General features: G+C 35.3%; 1 protein-coding gene across 4 annotated transcripts in view; it reads right to left on the reverse strand.

Moving 5' to 3' along the window:
• Nucleotides 1-27,654, reverse strand: part of Stag1 (stromal antigen 1) — a 757,688-nt gene that overhangs the window by 90,262 nt on the left and 639,772 nt on the right. For 3 of the 4 annotated variants that reach the window (XM_052187535.1, XM_052187534.1, XM_052187536.1), the window contains 3 exons: nucleotides 26,949-27,028; nucleotides 16,180-16,287; nucleotides 6,388-6,502 (listed from right to left, as the gene is read on the reverse strand). In XM_052187535.1, the coding sequence (XP_052043495.1) occupies nucleotides 6,388-6,502; nucleotides 16,180-16,287; nucleotides 26,949-27,028 (303 nt within the window). The remainder of the gene's footprint in view (nucleotides 1-6,387; nucleotides 6,503-16,179; nucleotides 16,288-26,948; nucleotides 27,029-27,654) is intronic. The other variant, XM_052187537.1, reaches the window with a different exon arrangement.

The raw sequence follows: 27,654 nt of genomic DNA on the forward strand, positions 1-27,654 counted from the left end.
AAGTATAGTTCATAGGCCTTTGGAAGAGGTCTCTGAGAGAAATGTTGAAGAGTTTGGAGCTGGACTAGAAAAGCCTTAGAATGCACTAAACAGGGCTACATGAGCCATTCTGGTTAATGTGTGGAATACCAGGTACTAACAGAAAATTAACTTTCAATAGGAAAGATTGTGTTACAGGCTTGAGGGGCTGTAAAACTCTAGTAGCAATTGGAATAAAAATCATTCATAGTACAATGTCCACTAAATATGGCTGCTTTTTGCCCATGTCCCAAGAACTTAAGTGTGACTGAATTCAATGACAAAAGCCTATTTGTTTAGCAGTAAAAACTTCAAGACAGGACAGTATTAGGCTATTTATTGTATAGTACTGCTCAATACTTACAACCAGATTTAAGGAGAAGGAAGACAGAAAAAGTGCAGTTTTGGGGAGGAATGGCAGATCACTAAACTTAAAGCAGAAGACAAGGCTGGCTCAGAGAAAACTACTTTAACAAAGAGATTCGCATATTGAGATAACAAAAAAGGTATTCTAAATGCAATATATAATCCACTAAAGACTAGCTTGTAAAAATGAAAATTTATTTGAAGGAGAATGCATGTGAGAGGGTTCATGCCTGAAAACAACTGCCTAGTGAAGCAATTACGTATGTTCAGCTGCTCAGGCACACTATAGCAAAATGGTAGAAGGGGAGCAGATGACAACTCCAGTTGTCAGAACTTGGAATCACCATCCCATGGTGCTGGCATAGCAGATATTAGAAAAATATAAGAATCATAAGATCAAGGAGGCTTATACTAAGGACTCATAAAGCCGCTGAGGCTACACAATGTGTGGAAGGGTAAAAGTCTCTCTAATGAGGCATCTTGTGACTCCGTGGTGAGATTCAAATGGTATCATAGATGGTGAAATATTGAAGATGCCAAGATCATGCAAACTGAATTAAGAAGAGCTGCAGGCAAAAATAGTGCTGGCCAAAGGGAGGTCATATGCGTTGCAGGAAGCAAAAATAAAGGAAGCCTAGGTGATAATACATAGTTGCAAGACACTCAGTACAGGGTTTGTTTATTACATAGTTGGATTTTGTCTGATCTTTTCTTGCTATAGCTCTATTCTTACCTTTAAGAACAGAAATGCTTATTCTTTGCCTTTGGCTATTAGACATATGTAATTTGCTGTTATTTTATACAGATTTGTAGTTAATTCTGTTGAGTCCTAGAAGAGATCTTGGATTTCCCAATAGCATTGAGACTGTTGAAGATTATGGAGACTTTCTAAGTTAGACTGAACTAATTTTGCATTATGAGACGGATATAACTCTTTTAGGGCCTGAAGTGGAATGTTATGTCTTGAAAGTGATGTATTTGTGTATCAAGGTAAGAATGGGTTGATCCATGATAATCTTCATGATCAACCTGACTGAACGTAATCGATTACCTGGGAGACATAAAAGATGTGTGGTTGAGGAAGTTTAAGCAGAGAGGTTTAACTATGAAAGAAATAACCATGCTATAAACTGAGGATCAGACTGAATAAAAAGGTAAAAATGAGAAAGCAAGCTGGGTACCATCATAATCCAGAGCCAATGTTAAAAGCTGGCCTATTCTCTGGCTCTCTTCACCACAATGGACTCTTATCTCCTCAAATCATGAGCCAAAATAACCATTCTTCCTTCTTCAAGCTAATTTTGTAAGTCACTTAATAAAATATCTGACAATGAGAAAATCAACTCATGAGTGCGTTCTGTTAAAACCAATAATCAGTTGTTACAAGAAAAGAATGAGTTGTATAAATTTAATGAGCATATTAGAAGGGTTGAAATTATGAATTGGCTCATTTTCTGATTAAGTTTCAAACTTATCAGTATCATTAAGGTATACAATATTATCAGTCAGGGATGGGCTTGATATAACGTTTAGCAAATTTGTCTTCAGACTTATATGAGAACCGTAGAGCTTGAAGATCTCAAATTAATTTGGACTACCATAAAGCAATTTTTAGAAAAAAAAGTTCTAGCAACAGTAAAAATAACAAGGAATATCCATTGTGAGTCAAAGATGAAGCTCTGAGGAAGACTTAGAAACATTTTCAACAACTGCCATAAAATCAGGTACTGGAAAACTTTTTATACTCTTCAAGAATTAGAACAAAGTGACAAATAACTTTAATAAACAGACAAAGGAAGATGGATATTTAAAAATTTATGTCTAAATTGAAATTATATTTTAATTTTATTAATAATACTGGTGTAGTTTATCTTGTAAGATAAAATTACAATTCATTTTACAGGCTTTCTTTGAAACTTTTACATTTGATTAAAAAATTCCAAATTCCTGGAGATTTTAATAACAATACTCTTGGCATATTATGATTCATCTTCAAGTAGCTTCAAATTTGCTTCCAATGTTTTATGTCAAGAATTCTCTGCATGTTAACCTCTGGTAGATAGTTAAATACATTATAGGAGTGCAGGATATAATGTAACTTCTAAGAATTTAGTTTATGACAAATTATTTTCAGTTAAAATCATCAGCCAAAGTTAGTAAGCCTAAAATTTCTAAGTATTCCAATATTGGGTCTTTGATCTTGCTACAAGAGAGTTAATCATTAGCTAATTTTATAACTTGAACATGAGCCGAAGAGGTAGCTTAATGGATAAAATGCTTGCTGTACAAGTTTGGGTACCTGTTTTACAATTCCCAGAAAGCACACAAAAGCTCAGCGTTAGTGCAGAGGCATGTGACCGAGAACTCATTATGAAATGAAAGAGGGAAAGAACCCTGTATACTCACAGGCCATAGGCTAGCACACATAGTAGTGACCAATAAAGAGCTCTACTTCAAACAAGGTGGAAGGTAAGGACCCAAACCACAGGATTAAAAAGACAGAAACAACTGGTGTTATTTTGGGGGCCGATGGGGTGAGAAGAGGAAGAGGGAAAAACCAATCATTCAAAGAACATTATTCTAGTCAAAAAAAAATGTCTAATACCCTGGACTAATACTCTTGGTTCTATCAATAATATGGATACCTGTTATTCTGATCATTCCATAACACTACTAAGAAAAAGCCAAATTTGCATACATATACTTGAACATAATTATTCACTAGAAAATAAATCTTATCTTTTATAATACACTAGACAGTTACACCATGTATAGGAAAATCTGGACCTAGTATACTCATGTAGCACTTAGCTATAAACTGTCTAAGAATGTAAAGCACAGGAAACGTTATAACCTAAAATTACTACCAAAAGGTTGCTAAGTTTATAAATGTCACATTCTGATATCAACAGAAAACCAACAATTAGATTAGGTAGACCACTTGTAGCCGTACTCTAAATCTTTGACCATTTGAGAATTATTAACATATTTTACATTTCCAACCCCCCCCCCCCGCAAAGGATTGTAATCAGTTCTGTAAATGATACATAAGTGATTTATAATTCATCTGATTTTTAAAAGTCTTAATCAATCATAAGGCTTTATCTAAAACTTTACAAATTGCCATGTTTAATAGAAAATACATTTGAAAAACAAATAGGAAAGTGTCTTTTAATATGAGTTTACACTTGTGTAAGAGGGTAAGTTTTTTTTTCTCTTCAATAACAGATGTTTTTTGTGAAACACAGGACACCAGAAAGGCTCAACCCTTAAATACGATTTGTATTTAGCTTTGGTAGCTATAAAGAATGAAATCCGTGAAAACAGGGATATATCTTTTCACGTGGTTATACTCATAGCACACATAGACATTTAATAATATATGAAATCAGTAATAACCATCACAAATTACTTTAAACAAAAGATAAAAATGCCTCAAATGAAACATATTTATGCCTCTTAAAAACCCAAGAATTCCTACAGTTTTTAGAACAATAGTTAACACTAAAACTCAGCAAAGACCATTAAGTTACTTAAATTTTCAACACTTTCATATTTGTGTGGCTCAGAAACCACTTTTTATATAGTTTGTGATTAGTTTTTTATAACACTTTTTATTCCAAGCCTCTAAAGCAAGTAGTCTTCAACCTGCGTAACACTGAGACCCTTTAATACACTTCTTCATGTTGTGGTGACCCCCCAACTGTAAATTTATTTTTACTGCTACTTCATAACTAAATTTGTTACTGTTATGAATTATAATGTAAATATCTGACACGTACCCCAAAGGGGGGTGTGATCCACAAGTGGGAACCACTGCTCTAGAGCCTAATGGTAGAGTGAAAAGACTAGCGCAGGTGATATTTAATGGTATTTATTATTTTATTTTATAATTAAAACTTTATAATTTATTCTGTAATATACCTAAACTTGCCTGTTAAGAAAATGATGTTTTAAATCCTTAACATGCAAAGTGTGGACTAGAAGCATACGAATTAGCCTTGAGCTTGTTCAAAAGCATAATGTAAGGAAGGTCCCGTTTTAGAGGTTTGGAACTGGCATTTTATTAGTAAGATACCCTACAGAGGTCTAGGCCTATTTAAAATGCTGTTCTTAATGCATCTGAATCCAACTCTCCTGCTGATTTTGTTTCCATATTATTCTTTAGTCCTTTTTTTTTTTTTTTTAATTTGTTTTGGTTTTTTCGAGATAGGGTTTCTCTGTGTAGCTCTGGCTATCCTGGAACTCACTCTGTAGACCAGGCTGGCCTTGAACTCAGAAATCTGCCTGCCTCTGCCTCCCAGAGTGCTGGGATTAAAGGCAGTGCGTGACCACCTGCCGGCTCTTCTTTAATCTTAACTGAAGAAACAGTGAAAACTTCTAGCTGTGTCCTTTGGCGCCCATTCTATTTATTTGCTTTGTACTTTTCTTGTTTTAGTTTTTATATAGGATGTCTTACTCTACTTCATTTTTATAGAATTATTACAGTACTATCAAATTTGAATATTCATAAAGTCTTATAGGCCTCTTTCTCTGACATTTTCTTTTTACCAAATAAAGTTGAGTCTTAATGTTTTAACTATCTATCTATCTATCTATCTATCTATCTATCTATCTATCTATCTATCCACCCACCCATCCATCCATCCATCCACCCACCCATCCATCCACCTTCCTTCCTTCCTTCCTTCCTTCCTTCCTTCCTTCCTTCCTCCCTCCCTCCCTCCCTCCCTCCCTCCCTCCCTCCCTCCCTCCCTCCCTCCCTTCCTTCCTGTGATACTGTCTGACACATCCTAGGCAAGGGTCTCAATACTGAACTGCATGCATCCCCAGCTCTCTTTTGTATTTCAAAATTCTGAAACCAAGAGTCTATATTGAATAGCTGGCCTTGAAATCACACAGGAGCCTAGTCAGGACCTGAACTTGTGATGTGCCTGACACACCCCGTCATCTACTGTGGATCAGAAGTTTGTGTTGCCATGTTTGCCTAGACTTCTAATATTCTTTACTTCTTTCGCAATTCTATTTTCATCCATCACTGAACTCAGTACAGGTCTTTTATACATCCAGGGTCTTTTAAGCAACATTATGGTTTAACCAACACCATGTCTGTAGTAGTTAATACGGATTAAAGTATTAAGTGACATTTTAGTGAGCAAATAAAACTTTTCTCTCCAATAACAGTTCTGCTGTGAGTGCTACTTATAAAATTCCATAAGGGGTAACTGACTATAGTAAATGAAAAATAAATATCATTTTCAAAGTAGCTAGAAGAAGTAATAGTTTTTTTTTTTTTTTTTCGACACAGGGTTTCTCTGTATAGCCCTGGCTGTCCTGGACTCACTCTGTAGACCAGGCTGACCTCGAACTCAGAAATCCACCTGCCTCTGCCTCCCAGAGTGCTGGGATAACAGGTGTGCGCCACCACTGCCCGGCTAGAAGTAATAGTTTTAATAGTGTGACAACATTCACAACTTTTGTTTTTTGTTTTTCCAACACAGGGTTTCTCTGTAGCTTTGGTTGTCCTGGAACTTGCTCTGTAGACCAAGGTGGACTCCAACCTACAGAGATCCACCTGCCTCTGCCTCCTGAGTGCTAACATTACTTGGCAATACAGAGACTTTAACCAAGGGCCTTCTGTGTGCCAGGGAAAACTCTACCACAATCTAAACCCCTCAAGCCCTTAAGACTAATAAAGTAATTTAAGAGCTATAGGGAGAAATTCAACTTTTTTTTTTAAAAGCATGTAAAACTGGCATTCTATAAACAATGTAGAACTTTAAACTTACTAATCTATATTTAGTGTTGATACATTCCTATAAGTATATTGATACAATCCTGCATATATATTTAGAATTTCTCACAAAAAGCTGAGTATGGAGCAATTCAAAAGGGTAACTTTACAAGGAAAAGGCTTGTTTTCCTATGACTGAAATGAACCCCAACTGCTTTCAATGAATCAAAACATGTAAGTGAAGAAGAGTAAACTAGATCCCTTCTTACCTCACTTTCAAGAAAGAACAGAACCAGCATCCTAATGAGGTTCCCGTTTGGACTGTTCCTTCCTCTCCTCTTCGCTAATGCTTCCTCTGCTTGTGGGTCGTGTCTGCTAAACAGCCTGGGGCGGGAGGACAATACAAATTCACATGAATACAAATTTCAGTATTTTGAAAAAAAAATCTTTAAAAGATTATCAATCATATTCAATTCAACTCCTGTCAATTTTGAGACAGGGTATAGCCCAGGCTGCCCTTGAGTTCTTGATTTTCCAGCCTCAATTTTTCTAGTGTTGAGCTTTCGGTCACATGCTACTATGAGACCATTATTAGTCAAAAAATGTCAGATATAAAATATCAAACACAGTTCAACGTGTGGAAATGTTTTCAATAATGAACAATCAATGCTGAATTATTTATAAAAATATAAGCACCTCGATTATCTTATAATTGATACTAGAGTATATAATTTTAAATTGAGATCTAACTAGTTTCTTATGTATTTATTTCAGTCATAAATACATTTAAGAAAATGTTAGCTAAAAGCTACATTTCAATCTTTATGCCTTTAGCATTCTCTTATGTTTATTGCTTATCATTTAAGCAATATTAGTATTTGATCAATAACAAAGCTTTCAAATATGGCTAAGAAAGAAATTAAAGTTTTAAATTTGCTATATAGATTTATTCTAATAAAACAAAGCTCCTGCCTGCTGGAGTCCACATTTAATCCTAGTACTCCAGAGGCAGGAGAAGGCAGATACATGAGTTTGAGCCTAATCTACAGAGTTAGTTCTAGCATATCCAGGGCTACACAAAGAAACCTTATTTCGAAAAATGAAAAACCAAACGAAGTAAACAAAATCAAATCCCAAAACAACAATAACAATACCCCCCAAAAAACCAAAGCTCCATTATTTTTAGGGACTGTTCCAAGCCTAAAGGATATAGCAGTGAACATGAAATTGCTTCCTCCTAAGAAGGCTAATGCATTGGTTCTCAACCTGTGGTTCTCAGCGCCTCTGTAGGTTGAATAACTTTTTCACAGAATTTGCATAACGGATAGCCTATGTATCAGATATTCACATCATGAACAACCAAAATTATAGTTATGGAGTAGCAATGAAAATACTTTTATGATTAGGAGCCACGACAAAATGAGAAACCATATTAAAAGGTTGCAGCATTAGAAAGGGTAAAAATCACTGCTCTAGTATATAGAAATTGATTAGATATATCATCTCATGTATTTTATAGAAAAATAAGAAATTAGGGAGCAACAAATAACATGCTAGCTTAAAAGCTTTTCAAATGAAGGGCTATGTAAATGAGAGGTGTTCTATTGGAGGTAGCTTTCAAATTGGTGACAAATCAAACAAGTAATACAGCTTGCTAATGAAAATGTATGCCACTGAATAATTGTATTGATTTTATATAAGGTTCTCAGGGAAAAAAAAAAGCTGAAATTTATATGGTTATAATGTCGACTTTTGAGGTCTTTCACAGGGCTAGGCTCTACTACCTCCCCCAACCAATGATTTCTCACCAGTTAATCATTTGTTTTTGTTTTTTGTGATAGTGGTGTTTGTTTTCTTTATAGTGCTTTGTGTTTAAAAGTATCAGGATTTGAAATTAAAAGTGGGCTAGATTAAATAAGAAACATGGAAAAGGTGGAACACACAGAAAAGTAACTAACATACACAAAATATGAGATATGAAAAAAATTTAAGATTACACCCAATCATTGGACTGAGCCCGTGGAACCCAATGGAAGAACTAGGGGAAGGACTGAAGGAGCTGAAGGGGATTGCAACCCCACAGGAAGAACAATATCAACTAACTGGAACACCCAAAGCTCCCAAAGACTAAACCACCAACCAGAGTATATATGGAGGGATCCATGGCTCCAGATACATATATGTAGCAGAGGATGGCCTTATATGACATCAGTGGGAAGGGAGGCCCTTGGTCCTGTAGACGCTTTAAGCCCCAGCATTGGGGGATGTTAGAGCAGTAAGGCAGGAGTGAGTGAGTGGGTAAGGCGCACCCTCATAGGGGTAAAGGGGAGGGGGGAAAGGAGGATGAGTTTGGGAAGTTTGTGTAGGAATAACTGGGAAAGGGGATATCATTTAAAATATAAACTAAATGATTAATAATAATTCAAAAGATTAGATGAGGAAGGAGAATCTGAACATGATTATAGAAGAAAATAGTTCTAAACTAAGGAAAGACATAGTTATAGAGATACAAGAAGCACAGAGAACATAGCATAGGCAATTCCTAAAGACACAATCCCTAAGGCTTATCACAGTAAAACACTAAGGAGACATAACAAAGAAAGTGTATTGAAAGCAGCAAGTGAGCAAACATCCCCTCCCCCAAGTCACATATAAGAAAAACCCTTATCAGAATAACAGTTGGCTTCTCATTGGAAACTTTGAAAGCCACAAGAGGCTGAATCAAGGCATTCCAAGAACTAAAAATATATGAAAGCAAGCCTAAACAAATATATCTTGCAAAACAGCTGCCATAATTGAAGGAGATAAAACTTTTGAGGATATAAACAGCCTAAATACATTATATCTGACAAATCAAACCTAAAGAAAATACGAAAAGCAATACTTCTGAATAGAGGAATGAGAATAGGAGAGAAACTGGGAAAAAAGTACAAAGCCATAATTACTTAAACACAAAGCACTACAAAGAAAACAAACACTACTACCACAAAAAACAAAAACAAAAACAAATGATGACAATTTCCACACATTTCAATAGCTTTACATATTAATGGCCTAAACTATCCAAACAAAAAACAAACACTAAATGGATCATGAAAGAAATCCTCCTATCTACAAGAAATACATCTTCGCTTTAAAGATGGGAATCTTTTAGTGAAAAAAAATGGGCAAAAGCATTTCAACCAAATGGAACCAGAAAGCAAGCAGGTGTCAGGTTCTTAATAGCTAACAAAATAAGACTTCAAATTACATCTAATCTGAAGAGAACATTTCATTTACTCTAATTAAGGAAACAGTTAACAAAAATATTACTATTCTAAACATATATGGACGAAACTCCAGGGCACCCAATTTCATAAATCAAGTACAGCTGGATTTAAAGGCATAGATTAAAATGAATTGGTAAATACTACATGGTTTCAACACCCCATTTTTCTCAACAGACAGGCAGGTCATCTGGACAAAAATTAAACAAGAGAAACATCAGAATACACAAAATGACATTAACACATATATACAGAATATTACACCCAACACCAAAGAATACAGATTCTATTCAGCAGCACACCTTAGCTGCTAAAATAGATCACAGGGCACAAATGATTACAAAATCAAAAAGACTAAAATCATTCCTTGTATCCTATTTGCTGTAACATTTAACATTGACAGAAAAACTCCAGTAAATGTATATACTCATGAAGATGAAAGAGCTCATTATTAAATGATGAATGAGTCAAAATATCTACAAGGAATAAAAAAAATTTTGTGGAATTAAATTAAAATGAAATCAACTCAACAAAATCCACTGGGACATACTGAAAACAGCCCTACAGGGCAATTTATAGCTTTAGCTTGCTACACTAGGAAAAAAAAATCAGAAAGAGTACAAATGAATGATTTATGATTAAACTAAAAAATTTATAAAAATAAAACAAACCAAATCCACTCACCAAGAGGAAATAAGATGATGATGAAACTGAGCAGAAATCAATGAAAAAGAAACAAATGTAAAAAACCACATCATTGAATATACCAGCTGAATGTTTACAAAGTAGAATTGACAAGTCCTTGGCCCAACTAAACAATCAAAGACAGGATCCAAATGAAAAGAATCAGAAACGGACAGAAAAACATTACAATGGACATAAAAAAATTCAGAATATTATATGGAACTATTTTAAAAACTTAAGAGTCTATTAAGTTTGAAAACTTTCAGCCAAGCCTCCAAAATTAAACCAAGAAGTCTAAAACCTAAAAAGTCCTATAACAAACAAGGACATTGAAGTACTAATAAAAAGGCACCAACTAACAAAAAGTACAAGGCCAGATGGAGAGACTCATAGAAGAATTCTACCAGACTTTCACAGAGTTATAGACAACCCTTTTTACATGGAAGGAAGGAAGGAAGGAAGGAAGGAAGGAAGGAAGGAAGGAAGGAAGGAAGGAAGGAAGGAAGGAAGGAAGGAAAGAAAGAAAGAAAAGAAAGGCTTCCAAATTCCTATGAATCTAGTATTCAAAATCAGGTAAAGACACAACAACAACAACAACAATGAAAAAATAGGCCAATATCTCTGTTGAATATAGATTAAAAAATGCTCAATAAAATACTTGCCAACAAAATTCAGACATACTTAAAAAAGATTATGCATGGCTTTATACCTGCTGTGCAAGGAATGTCTAACATATACAAATGAATAAATATAATAAACAATAAAAATGGACTTAAAAACAAAAAATCATATTATCATTTCAATATATGATAAGATCAAACACAACTTTGAGATAAAGTTATAGAAAATTAGTGCTAGAGGGACTATCCTTCAAAAAAATAAAAACTGTACACACACAACTGACATCATCTTAAATAGAGAAAAGGTTGAAGCTATCCCACTTAAGTCAGGAACTACACAGGGATACTCACTATCTTTAAGGGAGAGGGGAAAGCTTTTGGAATGTAAACAAAGAATACAGAAAATTAAAAAAAAAAAAAAGGAAAAAAAAAACCTAACTCCAAATAGATCAGAGATCCAAACATGAAATTGAAACTCTGAAATGGCTAGAAGAAAACATAGACAGTGCCCTGCAGATACAGGTATAAGAGAGGACTTTCCTAATAGGGCTGGCTCCATTTGCCCTAGAATCAAGATCAACATGGACCAATGGGACTTCATGAAACTAAAAATCTTCTCCACAGATAACATTAATATCCAGAACATAGCTAGCTAGCTAGCTAGCTAGCTAGCTACCTACCTACCTACCTACCTACATAGAGAGAAACAGAGATAGACCAAGACCAAGATCCATTTGAAAATTTGGCCTGGGATTTGAGAAGAGAGAATTCCAAAAAGAAGAAAAAAGATGGCGAAGAAATAACTTTAAAAAAAAAAAGAAGTACATAATCTTTAGCAATTATGGAAATGCAAATCAAAACAATTTTAAGACTTCATTTTATTGCAACGAGAAAGGCAAAGATCAAAAGAACATATAAATAGTGACAGGGATGTGGAGATATAAATTTAAATCTTCATTCACTGTTGGAGGGATTGCCAACTCTGGATATTAGTTTAGAGAATCCGCAAAAAAAATGTAAGTATGAATCTACCATATGACACAGCTATACTACTTCTTGGCATATATCCAAAGGACTCTACAGCATACTCCAGATACTTGATTGCCCATGTTCATTGCTATTCTACTCACAAAAATCAAAACCTAAATGTCTTCCATGAATGGATAATGAAAATGTAACACATATATATATACACACATACACACACACACACACACACACACACACACACACACACACACACACAATGTAATAATATTCAAATTTAAAGAAAAATGAAGTCATTAACTTTGAAGGTAAATGTAGAAAAGATCATGTTGAGTGATGTAACCCATACTAAGACAAATGTTTCATGTCCGCTCTCATTGGAGGCTCCGAGCTACAAGTTTTCAAATGTGATAATATATACAGAAACCAGGAAAGTAGAAAGGAATCAGTGCTGGGGTAGTTGATGGGGGAGTAATGGGAAAATAAAGTGGGGAATAGAAGGGTGCAAGAGTTCTGTACAGAAAAATGGGAAAAGGGGGAGGCCTAAGAAGCCAGAGGAAAGGGAGATAATTACAGAACAAAGAGGGAGAAGGATAAAGTAACAGTAAGGATGTCTGAAAAGAGTCAAAAGGAATCATAGTATTAACTCTTAACAAACAATAATAAAAACCATGGAATATACTTAAATTTGCACACACACACACACACACACACACACACACACACACACCTTCTTTTTTAATTTTTCTTTTTTTAATTGACTATCATCTTCATTTACACTGCCATGGTACAACCTTTCCCAGTTTCCCCACTCACCAAAGACCCCAACTCCTCCTCACTCCCCCTGCCTCCACACACACTTTCAATAAAATATTTTTACATTACCTCTAAAATCCAAAGGTTACCTAACAAAAGTCCCAGCACTAGGAATGAACCCCACCTGCCCACAACATTTTTGGTTGTTGTTGATGGTAGTCAACATTGTTCAAAACACTACTAAAATATACAGGTTACTAATATTGCCCCTGGTTGCTACCAAGAGATGTAAGGTAAGTTCCACTTGCTGAAGACACCATACATTTCAGACAAAGAGTTCAGAACTGGAACTGACCTGAATGCCTCTTATCTGACCAACAGCTTTCACAGTATCAGAAGGAACCACATAAGTTTTAGAGAAGGGAAGTAGCCAACAAACCTGCCTAGAAATGATGCCCATGACTCATAATAAGAACCAGCATATGGTAGGTTATATAGCTCTAAGGGTCCAGTAATAACACATATACCCTGACAGTAGCCAATTGCTCTCTAACTGGACTTAATACCCCCCTCAACGAGAGGGGATCCATGCCTATTACTGGAAACTTAGGCAGTTACCCAGGACTAGTGAAGCCACAATTCTTTCTTGGAGAACATATAACCACCTTACCAGAATAATATTTAACTATATACAATCTAAATATATGTCCTGATACTCACAGTGAACGTGGCCCTAGCTTTCCATCAAGGAAACGTCTCTTGGCAACAGATGGAGACATTAACCAAAATTCACAACCAATCAAAACAGAGAGCCTTATCTCAACAACTACATCTGGCATCTAAGGCTCAGAGAATACTGTGAAGATTTTAAGAGCCTGAGTGAGTATCAGGGTCTGTGTTTCCTATTAATGTCAGAATCTGCACTCATGTCTCACCAACATAACTTCCTAAGCATGAGCTGAGCAAGTACAACAATAACAGACATAAGCCAGAAAGGACACAAGGCCTCAGGCCTACACATATTACGACAAGCAGCTAAGGAATTCTGAGATTGGAAGAAAGTCTTTTCTGGAGATGAACACAACTGGTTACTCAATACCAAATGGTTAACCCTGAAAACATACATAAGTAACATTATTTTTGATTGAACTCATCATGTGTGTGTGATGTTAAATATACATATACATGTATACATTTAAAAACTAGTGAAAAAAGAAACTATAACTTTGAAAGCAAGCAAGCAAGAGTTACATGGGAAGGTTTGGAGGAAAAGAAGGGTAGATGACAGTATCATACAATTAATGAATAATAATAATAATAATAAGTACTATAATCTCAAAAATAAAAAACTTTGGGTAATATTATCCAATTTAGAGTTTACTATTTTGATGACTGTTGACTATGTAGTATTTATATACTACGTGACCGTGTTCATGTCCTATGCACTTTGGTTTTTGTTTTGAAATGGCTTCTTCCCATGTTTCTTGGAACAGCCTTCTACTCCTTCATTCAAGCAATCCTCTCCTTTTCTCACCCTGAGGAGTTGGGAGTACATGAGCAAACCAAAATTCATGAAAATTCCACGAATAGCACAGCCTCCTTATTATGATTTTAAATCTACTATATTAAATGGTAGAAGAAAGCATTAAATAAAAAAAGCTTTCATAATTTACACAGAAATTGGCCGAATTTTACAATAGAAATAATACGCAGTGGAGGGAACCTATTTTGGATTTTTTTTTGAGACAGGGTTTCTCTGTGTAGCCATCGCGGTCCTGGAACTCACTCTGTAGACCAGGCTTGCCTTGAATTCAGAATCCCACCTGCCTCTGCCTCTCAAGTGCTGGGATTAAAGGCGTGCACCACCACTGCCCGGCTATTTTGGATTTTTATGTAAAATATTCTCATAAAATTTCTAGCAAAAATTTAAAATTCAGTCAGATGGTATAGATAAAAATAAATGTTCCATCTTTAACTCAAGTTCTACAGCTTATGGTTTTATATGTGTATATATAATAAATTATATATTAATCATATCAAATATATGATTGATTATATATTAACAATGTGTGTTGTATGTTATATATTATATATGATGCACACACACATATATATACACATAAGACCTTGATTTTCTCAGTGAAGCTACAGAAGCAATAAATTCGTTCTAAAAATCACAAAACGTTTTGAAAAGCTAAAAAGACAACAGAGACTAACTACACTGGAGAAAGAGATGACTCTGATATATGCTACGGTATATGCAACATCCTAAGAAAACTATAGAAATTCCCATATTAGTCCAAGGTATCAGGAACTGGCAAGTCCAATCCTATTTTAGAGTCCATGTCTATGAGGCTGGGTATAGCTTAGTAGTAGAAGGCCTGCCTGGCATATGTGAGGCCATGAAGTCAGGCCTTGAAGACCTTCAATTCTTCATATTTGCTTCTGCTACCATCATGTACTAGCACCTAGCTTCTATTTACGAAAGATTTTTATGATAAAAACTTTTATATAATCACACATTAGTACATGTAATGGACATTTGGTTCCCCTCCCCTTCCCACAACTGAAGTCACTAAGTCTGAAAAACAAAATGAGACAAAAAAAAAAAAAAAAAAAAAAAAAAAAGCCCATGCAAAAATGAAAACAAAGCAAAAGACATATACATGAATAAGAATTATATATAGTGAAATTAAATTTATTTACTAAATTATATAATATTTACAATAATCCACAATTAAAAAGTTTCATAGTAGTTTATATTTAAAAACTCTAGTTAAGTGCTACAGTCAGCCAAAATTAAAATAAAAAACAATAAAATTAACAGTACTTATATATATATATATACTTTATATATAAAACTTACAGAATTACAACATCATACTTATTATAATTATTCCAAAGGGACGAATGGAAAGAAACCATGAAAATATGGGAGTCAGTTGCAGGGAGATACCATTTCATGTCTAGGTAACACATGTAGCAAAGGTGTGAGCTGAGTTTTTGAAAAGACTTTTATAAGCTTTAAAAGTCTACTCTCATACCCACCTAAGAACCACATTTCATATTTCATAGAAGAGGAATATGAAACACAGCTCACCACTCTCCCACATATGAACCATAATAAAGAAAATAGTCTACAAAATTTAAGAGCATCTAAAACAGTGAAGAGGACATTTGAAGTCCTATGTTCAGTCATTGCTATTCTCTTCTACTACTATTCTTCTAAAATTATTACCAAGTACTTTTAAGGACTGAGTTCTATCTCTCTTTTCAGTATTCTTTTACTGTCTTAGGGTTTCTATTCCTGCACAAACATCATGACCAAGAAGCAAGCTGGGGAGGAAAAAGGGTTTATTGAGCTTACACTTCCATGTTGCAGTTCATCACTAAAGGAAGTCAGGACTGGAACTCAAGCAGGTCAGGAAGCAGGAGCTGATGCAGAGGCCATGGAGGGATGTTTCTTACTGGCTTGCTTCCCCTGGCTTGCTCTGCCTGCTCTCTTATAGAACCCAAGAGCACCAGCCCAAAGGTGGTACCACCCACAAGGGGCCCTACCCACTTGATCACTAATAGAGAAAATGCTCCACAATTGGATCTCATAGAGGCATTTCCCCAACTAAAGCTCCTTTCTCTGTGATAACTCTAGTCTGTGTCAAGTTGACACACAAAACTAGCCAGTACATTTACTAAACTGAAACCAAACAACACAAAAAAGTAGAACATATTTATAAGATAACTGACTCACTTTTTGTGTAGGAACTCTCCAGCTGCCACAGCAACAGGGCGATGTGCTGAATACACCAAATGGTAGACATTTTCACAGTCTTCATTGGAAAGAGCTTCTTCACTTCCACTGAAAATGCAAAGCTACATCAGAACCACAGAAACTTTTTATTTATGGAATCCCTCATTTAATTTATGCAAAATGATTGTAAAAGCTAAAAATGCATCCATATTACCTGTTTCCTCTTAAATTAAAAGTAGTATTACCCACTAATTGTAAATGTATTTATTATATGAAATTTAGAAGATCCAGATAAAAGAAACATTTCCCAATTTTTCCAAGTGAAATATCCATAGAAAATGACAGTCAATACCTCAGAAATATATATTAGACTAAGTAAGCACGTTCTTTAAATGAGCACAAGGCTTTTCATCTTTCAAAAATATACTTAAGGAATAGATTTGTCCTTGTCTCATACAACTGAACATGCTAGGTAAGTACTGGTCCCAGAACTGTATCAACGGAATAATATTTTATCACCTACTTGTAATGTCAATTTCCCACTGGATACACCCATTTCTCTAAGTATTCCATTAGTCTGTCTGTCTGTCTGCTTGCTTATTTGTTTATGTATATACCAGTCACAGCCCTCATTTGGTCAAAGAACAATACTTGAAAGCTGGTTCTTTTTTCCTACCGTGTTGGTCCCTGGGATTCAACCCAGGTCATCAGGTTTGGGGGCAAACCTCTATATGGGATGAGCCATATTTTCAGTTCCAGCCATTCCTTTACTAACATAATTTTTCTATCATTACATTCCTTTACTCATAATTCTGTTTCTTAAGTGATCAAAATGTATTTCAAGCCTTTTGCCCCAAAATGAAACATCCATTCCCTGCTTATTAGTATATTTTTAAATGATTATTATTACAGCTCAACAATTAGTTTGACTATATGTTGACTGGCAACATATAGTTTTACAAGTTAATTTCATAGATTCTCAAATGTAGATGTCTTAGTACCCAAGAACTTCAACAATACAGTAAATATAATTAGGATGCTCTTATGAGCAAAGGACTGTAGTTGAATCAATTCCAGGAAGTAACTGTAGTCTTGTCTGAAAGTAATAATTGACGAAAATGACAGATAAAATAGAGGTATTTAAATACACTCTCCCTTTAACACCCAATAATGCTTGTTCCATTATGGTGAGGCAGGTAGGATAATGTAAGCATAGAACACTCTTATTATTAACAGACATTAGAAAGAAGTACTAGTTATAGGAGAACTACCTTTATATTCAAAGAAGTATTTCCCACTAATTGTAAATTTATTTACTATATGAAATTTAGAAAATGCAGATAAAAGAAACATTTCCCAATTTTTCCATGTCAAATATTCATAGAAAATGACAGTCAATACCTCAGAAATATATATTAGAGCAAGTAAGCACATTCTTTAAGTGAGCACAAGGCTTTTCGTCTTTTAGATATACATTCCATATCCCCAGAGTTAAAAGACTACAACTGAAGCAGACAAGTCTCAGGACCGCTAAGGATGAGCCAGTAAGTTAGGACAAATATCTCTACAGATGTCCAACTCGTAGGCTCAGGCTCCTAAAACAAAGTAAGTATTATCAGTTTAATGGGTAAATATCCTCAGGAAAAATACCCCAATTTAAACTTACATCTTAGAAACACAAACTCATAAATAAGAGCAAATTTTTCTATCAAATGTAGAATTAAGCCTGTAATTGCAGAGGTTGAGAAAGAAGAGAGGGAGTTTGGGGACAGATTGAGCCATGTTGTTATACTTTGTTGGGAGAAAAAAAACCAAAACAACCAAAATAGTAGCAGAAATGACAGATGGCACAAATATATTTAAGGAGTTTATAATGGGATATAAAATGTGATTTTACCTGTCATGTGGGAAGGTTTATCAGTAATCCTACGAGCCAAGAGAGGTAAAGCCAGGTCGTTTCGTGCACATTCTATAAGAGACCGGTAAGCTAGATTTTGATTCTTAGCTCATTCTCAAGTAAGATACTAAACTAGATAAAATTAGGAGACTGCAAAATTGTATTAGTACCTGTGATTATTTTTTAAACGGAATAGTGTTAGAAAGTGTAATATAATGAAACCTTTATAGATTTTTGATTTTTTTTTTTATGGGTATTGAGTTTTGTCTGTATGTCTGTCTCTATACAGTAAGTGAGACTGGTGAATGTGGAGGCCCAAGGAAGGCCTCCTATATATCCTGAAACTGAAGTTATAGACAATTGTGGGTTACCATGTAGAATTGAAACTGTATCTTTTTGAAGAGTAGCCAGTGTTCTTATCATGTTGAGTCCTCTCTCTAGCATCACGTTGAGTCCTCTCTCTAGCCCTGTCATGAGGTATTCATGAAGCAAATAAGACATATTAAGTCTCAGAAAAAAGACAGGCTGGAGGAGGCCATGAAAGCAGAGAAAACCATGAGGGCTAGAGGGCCAGTGAGGAGAACCCCCTCCGGTATAAGCTCCTGGTTTCCTAGAAGCCATATGGGATAGTTACACAGGAGCCAACTTGAATAGTGTTAAATGACATTGTCCAATAAAATCATCTAAAGCACCAAGTAGATCCAACAAGGAAAACCTGAAAGTCAGGCCCAAGTGACAAACAAGACAGAAGAGAAAAATGATGCATTGGCTCCTCTGAGGTATTTATAATCACAAATTACTAGAACAGTAAGATCTCTGAACACTGTATAAAAGAACAGATGTTAAGACACAAGATCCATAACACATCTATTCTTCTATTCCAATAAAACTTCAGGGAAAAAGAACCTTAGACATTACTGAAATTGTGTAACCTATTTTCTGAGTTTACTGTTGAAAGAATACTTTTTGGTCCAGTCTATCAAGTTCTTAGAAGTTTTGAAAACACTCTTGAAAAAAAGAAATTAGCTTAGTATATTTAAAAAAAAGTATTTAGAAGGAAAGAAAATTTCATAAATGAGCAGGAAGAATGGTACAGAATAGTAACAATAGGAACATAAAGGTAAACAAGGCCTGAGAGAAGGCTCGGTGGTTACGAGTAGGTACTGCTCTTAGATTTGGAGGACCTATGTTGAGTGGTTACAAAAGCCTGTAACTCCAGCTCTAGGATATTTGATAACTTTGGCTTCTGTAGGTACAACACAGAGACATACATACATGTAATTTAAAAAAATAAAAAATATAAGATGGTAAAATTGTAATATATAATATAGATATTGGGTACTATAAATAAATTCAAAGTAATGAATATATATATATTTATTTATTCGATAAATATAGAGGTTTGTTTATATTTCTTCAACAAGGGATTGAGTACAGGCCTTGTCCATGCTGGTAAAGTATCTTCAAAATTATTGTTTTAACTTTTGTGATATTGATTCTTTGTGAGAGTGAAGGGTAACATGTATGCATGCTATAGGACTTATGGGTCAGAGGACAATCCATGTGAGGTGGCTTTTTCCTTCCACAATGAAAGTTCCTGGGATCAAACACTAATAACCAGGTTGGGTAGAAAGCACATTTACTTGTTGAGCCAACATGCTGGGCCTCCAACAACATTATTTATTTAAACATACTCAGCATTGCCTGAAATATTCAGAAAACATTCTGAAATAATAGGATAAAATAAAAAGGAATATTGTTTTTTTTCGAATAAACTATCTGTGGATAAAATATACATAATAGACTATAATAAAACTGGCAGTTATAAAGAGAATCAAAGTACTCATGACTGAATGTTTATAAATGATTGCATGATAGAGAAAGTATACAAATTAACAAAATTAGAAATGAAAACGGAGATATTACAACAGAAACCGAGGAAATTCAAAAAATCATCAGATCCTACTACAAAAACCTGTACTCAACACAACTGAAGAATTAGGAGGAAATGGACATTTTCTTAGACAGATGCCAATTACCAAAATTAAACCAGGATCAAATAGACCATCTAAACAGACCCATAACCCCTAAAGAAATAGAAGGAGTCATAGATAGCCTTCTGACAAAAAAAAAGCACAGGACCAGATGGTTTCAGTGCAGAATTCTATCAGACCTTCAAAGAAGACTTAACATCAATACTCTTCAAACTTTTCCACCAAATAGAAACAGAAGGAACACTACCCAACCCCTTCTTCGAAGCCACTATTACACTGATACCAAAACCACACAAAGATCCAACTAAGAAAGAGAATTTCAGGCCAATTTCCCGTATGAATATCGATGCAAAAATACTAAACAAAATTCTTGCCCACCGAATTCAAGAACACATCAAAACAATCACCCACCATGATCAAGTAGGTTTCATCCCAGGGATGCAGGGATAGTTCAATAAACAGAAATTCATAAATGCAATCCACTACATAAACAAACTCATTTCATTAGATGCTGAAAAAAACATTTGACAAAATTCAGCATCCTTTCATGCTAAAAGTCTTGGAAAGGACAGGAATTCAAGGCCCATATCTAAACATAGTAAAAACAATGTACAGCAAACCAGTAGCCAACATCAAACTAAATGGAGAGAAACTTGAAGCAATCCCACTAAAAAATCAGGGACTAGACAAGGCTGCCCCCTCTTTCCATATCTTTTCAATATAGTTCTTGAAGTCCTAGCTAGAGCAATTAGACAACATAAGGAGGTCAAAGGATACAAATTGGAAAGGAAGAAGTCAAATTATCACTATCTGCAGATGATATGATAGCATACTTAAGTAATGCTAAAAACTCTACTAGAGAACTCCTACAGCTGATAAACAACTTCAGCAAAGTGGCTGGCTACAAAATCAACGCAAGCAAATCAGTAGCCTTTATATACTCAAAGGACAAGCAGACTGAGAAAGAAATTAGGGAAATGACTCCCTACACAATAGCTACAAACAGCATAAAGTATCTTGGGGTGACTCTACTCTAACTTAACAAGTGAAAGACCTATATGACAAGAACTTCAGATCTCTGAAGAAGGAAATCGAAGAAGATCTCAGAAAATGGAAAAATCTTCCATGCTCATGGATTGGCAGGCTTAATATAGTTAAAATGGCCATATTGCCAAAGGTAATCTACAGATTCAATGCAATTCCCATCAAAATCCCAACCCAGTTCTTCATAGAGCTAGAAAGAGCAATGCTCAAATTCATCTGGAATAACAAAAAAACCAGGATAGCTAAAACTATTCTCAACAGTAAAAGAACTTCAGGGGGATTCAGTATCCTAGACCTCAAACTTTACTACAGAGCAATGGTGATAAAAACTGCATGGTATTGGTACAATGTCAGGCAAGCGGATCAATGGATTGAATCACTTCTCTGTTCTTTTTGGACAGCATTTAATATGTGGATTATTCAATCAATAGGATTGAAGACCCAGAAATGAACCCACACACCTATGGTCACTTGATCTTCAACAAAGGAGCTGAAAGCATCCAGTGGAAAAAAGATAGTCTTTTCAGCAAATGGTGCTAGTTCAATTGGAGGTCAGCATGCAGAAGAATCGAATCGATCCATTCTTATCTCCTTGTACTAAGCTCAACTCCAAATGGATCAAGGACCTCCACATAAAACCTGACACACTGAAACTAATAGAAAAGAAACTGGGGAAGACTCTTGAGGACATGGGCACAGGGGAAAAGTTCCTGAATAGAATACCAATAGTTTATGCTCTAAGATCAAGAATTGACAAATGGGACCTCATAAAACTACAAAGTTTCTGTAAGGCAAAGGACACTGTCAAAAGGACAAAATGTCAACCAATAGATTGGGAAATGATCTTCACCAACCCTAAATCTGACAGAGGGCTAGTATCCACCTCAAGAAGGTAGAACCTAGAGAAACAAATAACCCCATTAAAAAGTGGGGTACCGAACTAAACAAAGATTTTTCACATGAAGAACTTTGGAGGGCTGAGAAACACTTTAAGAGATGTCCGACATCATTAATCATTAGGGAAATGCAAATCAAAACAACCCTGAGATTTCACCTCACACTAGTCAGAATGGCTAAGGTCAAAAACTCAGGAGACAGCAGGTGTTGGCGAGGATGTGGAGAAAGAGGAACACTTCTCCACTGCTGGTGGGATTGCAAGATGGTACAACCACTTTGGAAATCAGTCTGGAGGTTCCTCAGAAAACTGGGCATGACACTTCCTGAGGACCCTGTTATACCACTCCTGGGCATATACCCAGAGGATTCTTCAGCATGCAATAAGGACACATGCTCCACTATGTTCATAGCAGCCCTATTTGTAGTAGCCAGAAGCTGGAAACAACCCAGGTGTCTTTCAATGGAGGAATGGATACAAAAAATATTGTATATTTACACAATGGGGTACTATTCCGCCTCCATAGAAACAATGAATTCATGAAATTCTTAGACAAATGGATGGAGCTGGAGAACATCATACTAAGTGAGGTAACCCAGTCTCAAAAGATCAACAATCATGGTATGCACTCACTGATAAGTGGATATTAGCCTAGAAACTTGGAATGCCCAAGACATAATCCACATATTAAATGATGTCCAAAAAGAATGGAGAAGTGGCCCCTGGTTCTGGAAAGACTCAGTGCAAGAGTATAGCGGAATTCCAGAACAGGGAAGTGGGAAGGGGTAGATGGAGGAACGGAGGGAGGGAAGAGGGCTTATGGGACTTGGGGGGAGTGGGGACCCAGAAAAGGGGAAATCATTTGAAATGTAAATAAAAAATATATCAAAAAAATAAATAGTACTTCTGTCTCAAAAAAAATATAAATGATTGCATGTTCTACCTTCATTTTTAAACAATGTAGTATTTAAAAGTAAATTCAATTTGCTAAACTACTAACTGAAAGATATAAGTGGGCCAAAAGATAGGACATCATTGGAAATAGATGAACAGACCGCTGGTGTGATTTTTGAAGAAAAGATTCAAATAGAACAAAGAATGTCAAAAAGAATAAAATTTTTTCTTTTTTTAAGTTGGCATCACAGTTTTTTCATTTTTTTTTTATTTTTTATTTTTTTATTTTTTATTTTATTTTTTTTTAAATTTTTTAAAGTAATGGAAAAGTTATGTTGGTTGCAGTAGTGCCATTTCCTTTAGCTGTGTAGTTACTGAAGCTATAACATACTGAGAAGAAGAGACTCTGAGGAAAAATGAGATAACAGGTGGCAAATATTACAACACAGTATACATATATGTATGAAACATTAAAAAATTACGAATAGAGGAAACTCAATGTACCTTAGAAGAGCAATACCTCCACTAAATAACATATGCTACCAAATAAAACACCCAATATCAGGAAGAGATCACATCTTTCTAAGTTGTCTAAAGAGACCTCCCTAAAAACATTATAAGCAGGGGCTGGAGAGATGTTAAGAGCACTAAATGATCTTCCAGAGGTCTTGATTTCAAATCCCAGCATCCACACGATGGCTCACAACCATCTGTAATAGAGTCTGATGCCTCTTGTGGTGTGTCTGAAGACAGCTACAGTACACTTGTACAGAGCCATATTGGGGTGCCATGCCACCTGGTAGGAACTTGACATTAGCCAAGGGCAAAGGCTTCGGGCAGGAATCAGATGTTAGGGCATAACAGGGAAGTAGGTTCCAGAGGAATTTTTATCCTAGGGAGGAGGGCTAAGAGTGTACTTGACATTTGTCAAGATGACCTTCTCCCAGCCTAGTTGAGCAAGGATTCCCAAGCTAGTCAGGATCCTGCTCCACCTAGGGTGGAGAAGCTCAGAGTGAAGGTTAAATTCATTGTTCCTCCAGGTCTAAGGATTCCAGAATTAAGCAGGTGACCCATCCAGCTGCCTGAGCAGTAGAGCCTAGGACCACCAGAAGACTTCCCTGGAACTCAGCCTGGAGTCTGGGGGGAGGGGCCTGCCCAAACTGTTAAAAGGTCTGACCTGCCATTAAAGTTAGGGCCTCGATCTGTAAACTATCATCCTGGCCTCGTTCTTTTAGCCCCTACCCCATCAATCCCTCAGCTTCTGTTCCAGGAACCCAGTTCGTAGTAGCTGCAGGCAGCTACAGAATACAACATATACATAAAATAGAAAAATCACAAAAACATTAAAAGCAACTGCCAACGACATCATATTATTTGTGGCATAAAATATGAAATAACCTAGCTGGCATTCAAGTGGAAACTTCACTATTGGCTAGTGTTCAAAGTGCACTATACATAGTACTGAAGGAGAGAAATGACCCATCTTACCTAGCTATGAAGTCTGTAAACTATAACAACCTGCCTGCAAGAGTGGTACAAATGTTATAGGGGTATCACTGCCACAGTACGGAGTATCGGGCATAGGCCTGGGGGATTGACAGAAAACACAGACACGGGTCATTCTGTAAGGAGAATGCCAAAGCTTTACTGAGGGACCAGCAATATATACTAGAGGCAGGGTGAAAAACAACACAAAATAATAATGATAGCTATAGGTCAGGCACCTAGGAAGTCCCTATAACACTGGGCAGGAAAACAGGAATCAAGCTGAGCTGCAGGTTGTTCCCCTCTCAGGAAACCTGTGCAAAGCTCAGCTGGGGGCAATGAGTTAAGTTCACCGGTTCCCAACAAAAATGACCACTAATTACATATTGCTGTAACTCTAGATAAGTGCCTCATTCAAATCTCAGAGACACTTCTTGTAATAGATGGTAATTAACATGGAGAACCACAATTAGACAATGTGTAGAAAATGCACAACTTTGGAGAACCAGTCTGGAGGACTTATACTTCTCCTGCCTCGGCTCTTAGATATCGAAGTGGAAGAGGAGATAGAAAATATGTAATTACAGAAAGTCGTAATTACTTTACAGAAACACTATTTCCCAGACATAACCATTAGGTGCATATATGAAGTCACAGACACTATCTCTTTATTCTATTAATATGAACATTTTTTTATATTATTCTTTTGTGGTAATAGAGGTGAAACCCATGGTGAGCGCTAGGAAAGCACTCTACCAACGAGTTATATTACCACTCCTAAAATGTTTGCTCTTTCTAATTATTAATTAAAAATGACATCATTTTCAAAAGTGTGTCAAATTTATTCACGAACACACAAATATAAGCCAAAATGAAACCAATCAACGCTGATGTATTTAAGCAAAACAAAATATACCAAGTGGTTGAAATATAATTTACTCAAGGAAGGAAATAGTGTTTAAATTAGATAAGTATAATAATTTAATTCAGGCTAATGAACAGGTTTAAAAGCAGTCAAAATAAAGAGAAATTTCATCATACATCAAACTATATTTTGAGCATGTAACTTATGACCTAGTACCTGTATAGCTAACACCAGGTCCTGGGCTAACTTTCGAGCATCCCAAAGGAAAATAAACCCATTCAACAGCCAACGTACAAAATAATTACAAAAAAACAAATATTTCAAGTGCCTTTCATAGCAAAATATCTGCTATCAAGGATAATATTAATAGAGCAGGAAGTCGTGGCTATAAAATTAGACAAGGCAAAGAAATGACAATTATGAAATAAAGTTTAAATTATTTGTTCAGGATAGTCTAATACTGTACATGGTAAAACAATAGGATCAAGAAATCATCAGATGTTTAGGAATTCTAAATCTTGTACATATAACTGTAAAATTAAAGGTTTCTTTACTTTGTAAAATGTAGATAATATTAAATGCTAATAATGACAATAAAAGTATATCGTATTTAATAATTAGCCTATATAAAATGTACACACCATTGTGTTCATATACACATATGTAAACCCTCCAGATAAAACACAGATAAATGACACTGGCATAGAGAAATGAAAAAAAAATCACATCAAATAAATATTTTATTCTTTTATAACATTACAAATTACTTTTAAGTCTTATGATGTATTCCTGACTGATGTGGGACTCAAATAGATGACAACCTTTCCTAACTAGTGCTGGCATTAAAGGAAGACACTGTACAGGTCTTACATTTAAAATCACACCAAAGTTTGAAGCACTTGAAATATATTTTAAGAAAAAATATGAGAACTATCCAAGTAAGGTATAAAAGCCAAAGAGGAGAGAATCATCTAATAAGACAGGAAGTTTCATATACAACAAATAATATATTAGAAAGGAAAAATTATAAAAACCAAAACAAAAATCATAGTTATTAGGACAGAGAAAAAGGAATCCAAAAAATTTGACATTTGAATAGATACCTGGGAAAGATGTGGTATCACAGTGAGAGGTATTTTTTTTTTTTTTTAGAAACAATTATGATAGAAAACACATCTGACAGCATTTTTCTAGCTCAGTAAATACTACAAATAAATGTATAAAATTATTTATCAATTCATTTAAAATGTTTAAAAACTGATAACAGTTGTTTAATTTTTTCACCTTAACATTCATAGAAAATCTCTTTGAAAACTTCATTTTGAAGCCTTGGGTTTTTATTTTAAATAGCAAATTATCATACTTCATAGATACTTTTACTAGACTGCACAAACTTTTATATGGAGAAAACAGACATGAGTTCAAATGAAAAACAACTCCTATCTATAATCATAGAACTCAGGAAGTTGAGACAGAATTTTTTCCAATTTGAGTATATGCTACACAGTAAGTTTGCTTCAAACCTGGTCTTCAGTGTAAGACCATGTTTCAAAACACCTAAAATATATTTGGTTATAAACAGAACCTTAAGTAAAAGCAGAACCTTTGTGCAAAGTACTTATTAAAGTACTAATCCTGAAAAAATAAAACACATTAAAATTGAAAGATTAAACTATTAACAGATACTATACTTACTGAAGTATCAGAGTAACCAATCGAATTGCTTCCACAGCAACATCATATTCTTTGTCAAGGGTCATTGATACAATGCGATCCTGAAAGAATTTATAAACAAGTCAACCATGACTATAAAGGAGCCAAGAAGGCTTAAAGTATTCTAAGGAATACATGCAATGGTGAGAAAGATAAAACAGGAAGTTGTCACTCTGTAGCCTTTGCTGGCTTCAACCTTGTAGAGATTCATTTCCCTCTGCTTCCCTAGTGCCAGGATTAAAGGTATGTACTATCATGCCTTGCTTGCAAAATTTTACTCTTAAAACCATCTTATTTAAGTGGGGTGTGGACCTTTTACTTGTTTGAGACAGAAGCTTGCAATGTAGCCCTGGCTAGCCTGGAAATCACTATCTAGACCTGACCAACTCAGAACCTATAGAGATCTACCCACCTCTTCTTCCCCAGGGTTGTGATTAAAGGTGTACCTGAAAATGTTTCTCATTAACTGGCATTTCGCAAACAATATGTTAAGTAAACTTTCAGTTAAAAAAACTAACACATTTCAAAACTCTACAGAGAAATTCTTATTTTCAGTAATAAAGCTCCTTTGAAGCTACAAATAAGAACTTGTATAGGGTACCTGTGCTATGAAGGAGGATATTTATGCATCAATTTCATAGGAGCTTCCTTTTTTTTTTTTTTTTTAAAAAGGTGGATGGTGGCAAGA

The sequence above is a fragment of the Apodemus sylvaticus genome, chromosome 7, assembly GCF_947179515.1.
Source record: "Apodemus sylvaticus chromosome 7, mApoSyl1.1, whole genome shotgun sequence".
NCBI classification, from domain to species: Eukaryota; Metazoa; Chordata; class Mammalia; order Rodentia; family Muridae; genus Apodemus; species Apodemus sylvaticus.